The sequence below is a fragment of the Amphiprion ocellaris genome, chromosome 13 (genome assembly GCF_022539595.1).
Source record: "Amphiprion ocellaris isolate individual 3 ecotype Okinawa chromosome 13, ASM2253959v1, whole genome shotgun sequence".
Taxonomy (NCBI): Eukaryota; Metazoa; Chordata; class Actinopteri; family Pomacentridae; genus Amphiprion; species Amphiprion ocellaris.
Window position 1 is genome coordinate 3305472 of NC_072778.1, and position 11725 is coordinate 3317196.

An 11725-nucleotide genomic window follows, 5' to 3' on the forward strand; every position below is an offset into this window, starting at 1 on the left:
AGGATAATGTGGATTTTTTTTATTGTTGCTGTTGAGGGGATTTCCCTTTCATACGGTGTGTGTGGGTGTTTAGAATATGGGTGGATATAAGCTGATTTTCTCCTACATGCTGGATACGTGTCATCTACAGACGGATTGGAACAGAAAACAAACACATTGCTTCATTTGCTATGAAATATTTATGAGCAGTTAGCGGCAGAAGATGACTGATCGATTGATATTGACTTACGGGCGGATAAGTGACTCGGAGCAAAAGGCCTCGGTATTGATCAGCGTTCTCACTAGAATGGGATTCCTGTCAGGGGTGAGGAGTGTTAAGAAGATCGCATTATCTGTTGCTTTACATCAGTGTGATTCGCTGCCTCGCCTTGGACATATTGGAGATCTATCGTGTTTAGTGTCTCTATTGATGATGAAGGTGAAATTCCACATTTTCTGCACTTTTGATTCAAAAGTGCGCTAAATCGATGAAATAAAACTCCAGTTGTTGGGATTTTTTTTGTTTAACCACTTCTTATTTCTGTCCCTCGTGTCCAGCAGAGAGTTGCTGAAGACGCTTCGGCATCACGACAGAGGAGGGGGAACGTGAGAAGGATCGAGACCCCAGGCTCAGTGGCTACATGCTCAGTCGTCTTTGGCTTGAAGAGGAACAACTGTACTAATCAGCAGGAACCATGGATTTTGTAATGAAGCAAGCTTTAGGTGGTAAGTGTCCATCTGCAGCCCTTAAAGTCAACCAAATCTGAAGGGAGTTCTCACTGACCCCTTCGGAATCAGCTATTTTTGTGTGTTTTTTTATTTATTGGGAATTTTCCCAGTGAGGGATCAGTACAGTTTACTTTTTTCCGATGAAATCATGCAAAATTCCTGCTATGACAGAGTTACAAACCTTTCTATGTTAAAATCTATTTTCCACTCCAGGTGTCATAATCCAAAGCCCAAATCAGTTTTTTATTCACCACCGTTGTTCCTATAACCGACTTTGAGCATCAGTATATTGTAGTTTTAATAATAAAACTGCACCAGTTTAATTTTTTTTTATGACACAGAGCAATAAATAACACATTCAAGGTGCCAGTGCTTGTTGCTGTTTCCTGATAATTCACCAGAGAAACCTTTACTACCATCTTGACTAGAATTTAAAATAGTTTTGACACATAAGGTCAAATAAAGGAGCCTAGTGTCAAAAATGCTGGTAAAAATGTTTTGCTGTACCTTATTTTGATCAGCTAGCTTTGCTACAAGGTGATACGACCTTTGAAAATTTACCCAAAATGCACTTTTTAAAATTTTTACCAAGTTTACAGAAGCCAACATTAAACTAATATATGACTGATTTCAATATTTTACGAGTGAAATACAAAGAAAGTAAACAGTAAATGGCTATTGTAGGTTTTCCACTGCATGTCTGACTGCAGGACTCTCCCTGTGTGATGCTCAGATAAGTGATGTGAAGGTTTATCCGACCTTAGCAGACGTCTGTGTTCTCTCTGTCTGCTTTAGGGTAAAAACCATCATATTGGATTCAAAAGCTACTATCAGTTTTGACCATTACAGGACACCGTAGCTGTCAGGATAGTGAGATCTGCACTGGTTTTCTTGCCCCTTACTTCTCTTTTACACCTCAGCTGTCTCCCACATTGGCCGAAGGTTGGACTTATTCACCAAGAGCCACATAGAAAGAGCTGCGTAACTGAGGGGCCCCCAGGGGCCCGGAGGTCGTGCCTCCTTAAATCAGCCTTCTCCTCTAGTTTCATCAGCTCAGTGACCACCAGCCAGAATGAAATGAGATTTACTCCTCCCAGCACTCGTTTATATCTGCTGCTCGTCCCTGTTTCATTCCTTCCTCTCAGTTTTCATCCAATCGATTGCTCTCTGCTTGATTTCCGTCGCTCTCTGGACACATCTAAATCTTTATTCTTTTGAATCTCATTTACTTCATTTCTCACCTGCTTTCTCTTTCGCCTTTCTCTCCCTTGAGCGGCTTCATAATTGCTTCTGGTGCAGAGAAATCAGTTGTACATTTAATTTCGTACAATCACAGAATCGAGCTAAAATGCAACTTCACGCTGCAGACACTAAACGGTTTGAAGAGGTTCAACATGAGACAAAACGATGTTATAAAATAACTTTACAATTACTGAGAATGAATGTTTATTCTTCCTTTGAATAGGATGTGGGAACTTCAATGCCCATTTACTGATTTTCAAAGCTTTCAACCTGTTGCCATGTTTTTCTGCATGTCTCAAAATAACCCAAAACTTGTCCAAAGTGACTCAAAATTCCTTCTAAATGACAAAATAATGTCAGAAAAAATGCTTCATAAATGATTCAAAATGTGTCTTGAATGACTCAAAACCTGTCCAAAATGACTCAAACTTTGTCTAAATGACAACAAAAATGTCCAAAATGACTCAAAATTTGTGTAAATGAAGAAAAAAATTCTGAAAACAACTCACAATCTACAGTAACTCAAATTCTTCCAAAAGGACACACTGATGTTTGAAATTACATAAAATGTGTCGGAAATGATTCAAAATGTGTCTGGAATGACTTAAACCTTGTGGACAAAAATGTCCACAATTCCTCAAAATTCCTTCTAAATGACAAGTGAAACGTCCCTCCATCTAATCAGTCGTTCCATCTTTTCTATTATTTTATTCCATTGGGGGTTTTCTGTTCTTGTTGCTTCATGCAGCAGAGCACACTTCCACCTCCTTCTGAGCATGTTAGAGGCTACATGCAGTAGTGTTACCCCCCTCTACCTCCTCTTCTTCTCTGGAATCCATCCTGAGTTGAAGTCTTGTAGTTTACCTCCCGTAGAGGTGCTGTCTAGTGCACTGACCTTTTCTCCTGGAACAGACTGGCATTTATTTCATTGAGACGCAGCTGGCCATCCATGAATATATACAAGCAGCCACACAAACACAAAAACAACACTGCAATCTAACGCTGAGAGGGAAAAAACATGCACACACACATACAGATGAGGTTTCAGTCACGATTTTAGTCCTGAGGGGGGAAAGAGAGCGTTTTGAGATGAAGTGTGCTGCAGCCAGTGGGAGTGTTGTTGAGGTGGGCGTGTCAGGACATCAATCTAACAGCGACCCTGCAGTATTTCTCATGCATAGAAATGACTTTCACGGGGCGACGGAATTGATTTTCCACCACCCTGAAAGATTTTTGCGTTAGTTTTTTGCAACTCTTTATTTTAATTAATGGGGGAATGGGGACTTGGTTACAGGGGGAAAGAAAAAAGCTTGATTTAAAGTCTCTTTCTGTGCTTTAGATGCAGTGAATTTACAAATAAAAATGTGTGTTCTCCATCAGAACATAAAAACAGTAAAAATATTTCAGCTCAACACACAGACACTCGGGCAGAGCCTCTAATGTCATTAGATGTAGGGCACTTCCTGAACAAAAGTATAGATTTCCACTGCGGGCCTCGGTTGGTATTTGCTGGTTGTTGTGTTGGATTAATCAGTCCAGAGAAGCGTGGTCGATCCTACTGCACACAGATCATTCTCAGCCAAACTTGTAACTTTGTGCAGCACTTGAATGTGTCCTAAATGACTCAAATCCAGTCCAAAATGATAACAAAAACGTACAGAAGGACTCAAAATGTTGTGTCAGTGACAAAAAACGACCGAAAACAGCTCAAAACCTGTCTAAAATGACTCGGAATTCTTCTGAAATCACAAAATAATGTCAGAAAACACTCAAAATGTGTCTTGAATGACTCAGAACCTGTCCAAACTGACAACAAAAATGAACAAAACGATCCCAAATTTGTCTACATGAAAATAAAAATCACTGAGAACAACTCATAAATAATCTACAATAACTCAAAGTCCTCAAAAGGACAAAATAGTGTCAGAAAATGTGTCCTAAATTATTCAAAATATGTCTTGAATGACTCAACACGTCCAAAATGACAACAAATATGTACAGAATTACTCCAAAATTGTGTAAATATTTGTACAATAATGACTCAGAACAACTCAAAACATGTCTGAAATGACTCAAAATCCTTCCTAAATCACAAAATAATGTCAAAAAAAACCCCTCACAATATATCCTAAATTATTCAAAATGTGTCTTCAGTGACTCAAAACCTGTCCGATATGACAACAAAAGTGTACAAAATGAGTTTGATTTGTCCAAATGACAAAAAAATGACCAAAAACAACCTCAGAAATAATCTACAATAATTCACATTCTTCCAAAATGACAAAATAGTGTCAGAAAATGTGTCCTAAATTATTCAAAACGTGTCAAATCCTGTCTATAGTGACAACAAAAATGTCCACAGTTTTTTGTTAGACAAAACTATTCTTTGAGTTTCCAGAAAGTGCATTTTAAGTGCTTCTCTCCAATGGTAGCTTCATATTTTAGATCCCTCTGAGGTTTCTGTTTCACCCAGACCACTATAAACCTCCTCTGTAGTCATATTTACTGAGGCCTCCTCCTAGAAACGTACCATTGCTGGTAAACCAGTGCAAGAAGCCACATTTAAAACTCCATCGCCGTGTGAAATACAGATAAACTTGCTTTGTGCTATCAGGTTTAATCAGCATTGTGTGAACTTGTTTAGTTGAGTGTAATGAACATTTTTTATTACATGTGAAAGCACCGCTCTCCTGCTTTAAGGTGAAAACATATCGGCCGTGAGGATATTTGAAATCTGCCATGATAAGATGTAATCACCGAGTCCCTCCGCAGCCGTCGCTGCATCCATTCTGTTCCCAATATGTGCTTCCTGCCTCTTCCTGCCTTCGCCTGGATATCGGGTGTGTGAACGTCTCACCTTTTCTCATAAAGGAGCCCCCAAATAAAAGATTGCTGAGATAATCCCTGTCAGATGGGTGTGAGCCGGTCCGTTTCATTTCCGCTGAAGACGAGCCGGCTGCAATAACACTGGAGGGCTCCTCAGAGGACATCAGGAGATCAAACCGTCCAGCACCAGGACGCCCTGTCCTGCTACCCCAACAGCTGATGGACGTCACATGACATCCGTCTCCACATTACGTCCTCGTAAGTCACATGAGTGCCCGGACTGGGTGAATAACCCGTCTGGGCACTTGTGTGACTTCAGACTGATTTTGAGTCATTTTGTAGATTTTTCTTCTCATTTTGGACAGGTTTTGAGTCACTCAAGACAGATTTTGAGTCATTTAGAACACATTTTGGGTGTGTTCTGACATTATTTTGTCATTTTGAAAGAATTTTAAGTCATTTTGAACAAGTTTTGAGTTATTTTGAGTCATTTTTTTGTCATTTAGACAAATTTTGTCATTTTTCGACAAGTTTTGAGTCACTCAAGACAGATTTTGAGTCATTTAGGACACATTTTGAGTGACATTATTTTGTCATCTAGAAGAAATTTTGAGTAATTGTGGACATATTTGTTGTCATTTTGGACAATTTTTGAGTCGTTTTCAGTCATTTTTTTTTGTCATTTAGAAAATTTTGTGTCATTTAGGACACATTTTGAATGTTTACTGACATTATTTTGTCCTTTAGAAGGAACTTTGACTCATTTTGGACAATTTTTGAGTTGTTTTGAGTCATTTTGTGTAATTTAGACAAGTTTTGAGTAATTATGGAGACATTTTTGTTGTAATTTTGGACAGACACGGAATCATTCAAGACACATTTTGAATCTTTAGGATGTCTTTTCTGACGTTATTTCTTCATTTAGAAGGAATTTTGAGTAAATGTGGATATTTTGTTGTCATTTTGGACATGATTTGAGTCATTTAAGACACATTTTGAGTGATTTCTGACATTAATTTGTAATCCAGCAGGAATTTTGAGTCATTTTAGGCAGTTTTTGAGTTGTTCTGAGTCATTTTTTTTTGTAATTTAGACATATTTTGAGTAATTGGACATTATACCATTTTTTTCACCCGGACGCTCATGTGACGTACGAGGTCGTAATTTGGAGACGGAGGTGATCCATTATTTAAATGAGTTCCATTTTGCAAACCCCTCCACCCCTGACAAATGATCCCGTGGCACCGCCATCCATCTGAGCGGCTGGATGAGAAGGAAGCTGGCGGCGCTCGGCTCGTCTTTCTGGTTTCATCTGTGTTCTGGATTCTCACTTCCTCATCCTTCAGCTCCGACTTCTTCCCTCCTGTCTCCTCCTTTTTACAGCCGTTCTTCCTCCATATGAAGCTAAAACAACGATCTCCATCCTACTTGAGTAGAATGATTAAATGTACACCAAAGAGGATTTATAACTAGAAGATTTAAACACGATTGCGTGGTCTGTATTCATTGGAATAATAAGGAATAAAATCAGATGCATCGTAAATGGCTCAATTCAGACCCAAAAGATGAAAATAACTGAAAACCACAGGGCAGTTTGTGAATATACAAAGGTTAAATTTCAATCTTAACAGATACTGAAATTTTTTAGCTGCTACACATGTCCTTTTTGTTGTTTTTTTAAGCTACTCGGCGTGTAATCATGACCCACGGTGCTATTATCTTTCCACACTCAGCTGAGACTCTTCATTCCGTAATCAGCTTCAGCCAAATCTACTAAATCAATCTAATCTTTTCCACGGGGCTCTCTGTGTGGGCATCTGGTAAAGCGTTTGTAACCATCATATCCTCTTCAGATTGAGAGGTTTTGTGCACTGAAGCACAAAGACGTGGCCCAGGGAAAGGCTGAATGAAACAATGAGCGATTTGATGCACAACGCAAGGACCGGGGCTGTTAAAGCACTTAGGATTGCTTACCTTTGTCTGCAGAGGAAACTGGCCTCTAATGGACTGAAGAAAGGGTTGCAGTGTTGGGTGTGCAGGAAAGAAATGAATGAAAAAAACAGAAGAGAGGGCAGGAATTGATTGAAGTAATTAAAAGACGAGGAAAAGCCCCTCGTTGCAGAGCCTGCAGATAATCAAATTATAGCCGAAATATCACTTTAATGGAGGAAAAAGAGAGAAACCGAGGGGGAGGGAAGAGCAGAGGACGAAGAGAAGGACAGAGGAGGGGGATGGATGGATGGAGATGGGTCAAAGGAAAACACTCAAACTCTCTGGTGAGTTTTAATAACGCTCCCATTACATTTACATCAGCAGTGTGTCGTCCTTCACCAGTTCATCAAGATCACTTCATGGTCCTGAAGCCATCTTTTTACGGTGGTTTATACACTCTGCTGGTGTTTATATTTTTAGGACTTCACTCGAGGCTGTGGCTTGTTGCAGGATCAGTCACTTTTGATCCATGATTTATAGATTACCATGATATTTTGTCCAAATATTGATGGTTCCTAATAATCCTCTGACTTCTGGAATCATATTAAAATTAGATTTTTTTTTTTTTTTTAAAACAAAAAAGTACCTAAAAACCATTTTTCATCACTCTTAGCTGTATTATCACAATCTTGTATACCCACGATGGAACCCCATAGTATAATGGACTCTCCACTGTGTTTCACTGTGGGTCAGTGCAGCTAGCGTTAAAATGTTCTCCTGCTTTTCTGCAGACGTAAACATGACGATGCTGAGTTCAAACTTTGACTCATCTGTCCAGAGTACCTTCTTCCAGTCATCTACAATCCAGTGTTTGTGCTTCCTGGCACATTTTAGGTGTTTTTGGATGTTTGCAGGCCTCAATAATGGCTTCTTAGCGGCTCTTCTTCCATTTAAGCCTTCAGGCATCTGCTTCTGGTCATTCTGGAGACTTTCTAAGATTGTGATCTAGAAGCATTAATCTGCCTAAAGACCAGCAGGGGTCTTCCTTCTGTCTCTAGTACTTCAGATCTTGAGATGCCAGACATCTGCTTCGGTTGGCTTTCATTTTTGGCTTCTTCCTTGGCGCATTTTGTAAGTACCAGACTAAGAGTGGATATATATATATACACTACCATTCAAAAGTTTGGGGTCACCCAGACAATTTATGTTTTCCATGAAAACTCACACTTTTATTCATGTACTAACATAACTGCACAAGGGTTTTCTAATCATCAATGAGCCTTTCAACACCATTAGCTAACACAATGTAGCATTAGAACACAGGAGTGAATAAAACAACACATTCTGTATTTGTGATTTAGGAGCCAATAGTACATTTTTCTGATGTCTAATGGGAGTGTGTAAATTCAGCAGCTGCACACTCTCCAGCATGCTCAACCTTTTGACACATGACATTTATTTAGAGTTGTTTAAATGAATAATGACTTTATGTTTCTATAAAATCTACAGGCTACTGAATGGTTTTTATACTAAGCAAAACTCCAAGGACATTTCATTTATAAGCTGTGAATGCTCACACATGTAGCTGTTAGCACACCCCCTGCACTCAGTTCCAGTAGATTCCAGCACATATGGTGTGTATTCCAGTGTTTGAACACAATGAAGGACCCACAGCGGACAGTCTGACCTTAACACGACTCCCCAGCGAGTCCCAGGCAACATTTCCCTTCCTGCCCCTCCCACCAGCTGAGTGCTAATTTGTCATCCCCGGGTCTGCTGCCACCACACAGCGCTGCGGGGCAATTAGGGCCACTGCATGGGTCTGCTGCAGAGGACTGGTCACCCCTGGGTTCACAAACCCAACAGGGAGCCGCCCACTCTTTAAAGTCACATTTCGTCTCAGTAATTTACTCAGAATTGTTTTTCTTTTGGCTCGTGTGTGCTTAAGGAGGCAGTGATTCAGGTTTTATTGGCACATAAAAGTAAATAAGCGCCATATGTCCATGAGAGTTGATAGAGTTGGTGAATCAATATTTAATGTCCTACCTAGCTTCCCAGCTCTGCTTTCAGTGATTCAGAAACAAAACCTTGATGGTGATGTTGTTGAGGAAAGAGCTGCATTTCTGTCTCCAATCAGCCAAATTATTAGGTTTTTTTTTGAAGTGAATGAATGAATTACATCTTAAAAATCTGCTGCTTTTCTTTTATTATATCACAGTTACACTTAGACTACCACTGATCAGCTAAATGGACACACAGAAGACTCAGTTTAAGTAAGTAAAATGTATTTATTTCACAGACAAAGGTGACAAAGTGCTTTACAAAGACAATATATAACTACAGGAAAACACAAAGCGATGAAGTGACTTTAAAAAAGACAAAAAACTACAAAAACAAGACAAAATATTACAAAATGAGACACATAACGAATATAGCAAGAAGCAAAATGACAAAAAACGAGACAACTGACACAAAACAATAGATAAAAGAGACAAAAAAATTGACAAAAAAATTACAAAGTGACAAAAAAATGGACACAAATGAGACGAAAAATGACAAAAGCGTGAAAAAAAAACGACAAAAATGATACCCAAACAATGAATACAGCAAAGCACAAAATGACAAAAACGAGACAAAAAACACAAGCTGGACAAAAAGGAAACACAAAACGACAAAAACATGAGACAAATGATAAAAGTCAGACAGTAAAAGACAAAAAACAAGACAAAATTTTATAAATATGAGACACAAAAGAACAATGAGCAATCTGGTATTTTCCTTTATGATCAAAACAACTTGTCATGATCTAGAAATCATTTTAAATTTATAGTTTTACAAATCTGCAATCTGCTGTTAATGTCTTCTCTGTGATTTTTACACTTTACAAAGTCGTCCGGAGCGCCGGATTGGACGCTCTGGAGGGCCGGTTTGGGCCCGCAGGCCGCATGTTTGACATCCCTGATCTAGTTAGTAGTCTTGCAACAGCATTCTGAGTTGCTTGCAGATGGTTAAGAGCAGAAAGTGAGGAGAAAAGTGCATTACAGTAGTCGATGCGAGGTGCATGTACGATCATCTGCAGCTCGACAGTTGAAACTTCAGATCTCAGTTTAACCCTCCTGTTTTCTTCATTTACAGGCACCAAAAAATATTGTTTCCTTGTCTGAAAAAAATCCAAAAATTCTGCAAAAAAATTTCTCAAATTTCTGAAAATTTGCAAAACCTTCAGGAAGAAAATTCCAATAATTCCTTAAAAGTTTCCCTTAAAAGTTTTATTTTTAAAAAAATACCCTAGATTTGGCAAGAAAATTCTTGCAAATATTTTCATAGAATGAGAAAAAAAATCTAAAATTATCTGTGACTAAATATATATCAGTAAATCTTGTAATATTTTCTTTAAGAACATTCACATAAAAATCAACCAAAATCCAGCGAAATTCGCTGGATTTTGGTTGATTTTTTTGTGAATGTTCTTAAGAAACATTTTTGACATTTCTTTTTTCCCACCAAAAAAATGTTCAAAGATTTCCCAAAAACGTTGAAAATATGGACATCAGAAGTTTCACTGTGAAAATAGCTTTTTTTCCACATTTTCAAACTTTAAAACGGGTCAATTTTGACCCGCAGGACGACACGAGGGTTAATAATATTTCTCAAATGGAAATAAAGAGTTTGTCAGGTGCTTCACAAGGATTTCTAAAAAAAAAAAAACAATGTTAGGTGATACGTGGACATCATGAAGTCTGATCACGGCTAAATACATTCTGGAATGTTGCGTTAAAACAATACAGACGCATGTATTTGCTTTTTTCACAGCAATATTACAATTAAAATTCCCTGGTTTGTAAGAGTCAGTCTGCCCGGATCATTCTTTGACATGGAAGCAAATATCTACCGAAATCAGATCTGGTCTGTATCGTCTCTGTCGCTGTTCACATCCTCGCCTCAGTGGTGAAATATATTCAACCTCCGGCTAAAGAAAGGAACCAGCTCTGCAAAGGAGGTCACCAGCCAAACCTGAGAGGCACATCAATACTCAGATGAAGTTTTCTCTCTGCCGGAAAATCCATAATTCATACGCTCTCAGGTGGTCCTGTATTTACTATCGATCAGGCGGAGGTAACAACAGCAGCATCAATTTGCTGGAGGGAGCTGCTTTCACGTCTGGAAAGCAGCTCCTGCCACGGATGAAGAAGGGAGTCTGTTTTTGGAGCAGGAGGAGGAGGAAGTGTTGCAGAGGTTTTCTAATTTACTGCCCTCATCAGAGACGTTGGAATCATCATGTAGAAGATGGCACTGAAGCATTTAATGGCTATTTTCTGCTAAAACAGGACATAAGGTTGCAATTTTGGCAACGACTTTACTTTTACCTTCTCATGATTTATAGCAAGAGAGTAGATGTAGATTTGTGTGGCACCTCGAATGTTTTCATCATCATTATCTTGGAGTTATTTTTTGATAACACAGTGGTCTTGATTCAGATTAGCTGCTACGTTGGTTCAGTAAAACTGTCTCTAAATCAATGTCTCTAAATCACCCCTGAATCAATCGATACTGATTCAGGGGTGGAGGCTGGATGTCTATTATCTTCTATTTACTATTTGTCAAATGTGCACATTGTTCTTGGCTTTGAGTCTTGCTACTATCATTTTAGTTTTGTGGTGCAAAGCTGAGTTAAAGGGTTCTGTCTCCCATCGCCGAATTGTATCCAAGGTTCATTTTTCTTATTGGTGAGTGTTTCCAGTACAGAAAACTTATAAAGGATGTAATGATTGTTTCAGGTTTTAGTCTAACTTTCAGATTTTACCAGAGAAGCCAAGTTTTGACTGCAAAACTCATTATGATATAAATTATTGGTATTCTTTCTTTTTTTCCCCATTTTTTAAATCAAGTCAAGCAAGGTATAAATGGGCTAAAAGAAATGTACATTATTAGGAATTACCCTATTTTGCTAATCACCATATCAGTTAGAGTAATTATTATTATTATTATTATACTAAAGTGTATATTACACTTACAA

The 11725-nt window shown here is 38.5% G+C and overlaps 1 protein-coding gene across 2 annotated transcripts in view; it reads left to right on the plus strand.

Moving 5' to 3' along the window:
• Positions 1-11725, plus strand: part of cplx2b (complexin 2b) — a 60793-nt gene that overhangs the window by 40394 nt on the left and 8674 nt on the right. Inside the window, exon 2 of one of the 2 annotated variants that reach the window (XM_023285659.3) lies at positions 541-705. In XM_023285659.3, the coding sequence (XP_023141427.1) occupies positions 675-705 (31 nt within the window). In that variant the 5' untranslated portion in view covers positions 541-674. Of the gene's footprint in view, positions 1-537; positions 706-11725 lie in introns of both variants that reach the window. The other variant, XM_035955246.2, reaches the window with a different exon arrangement.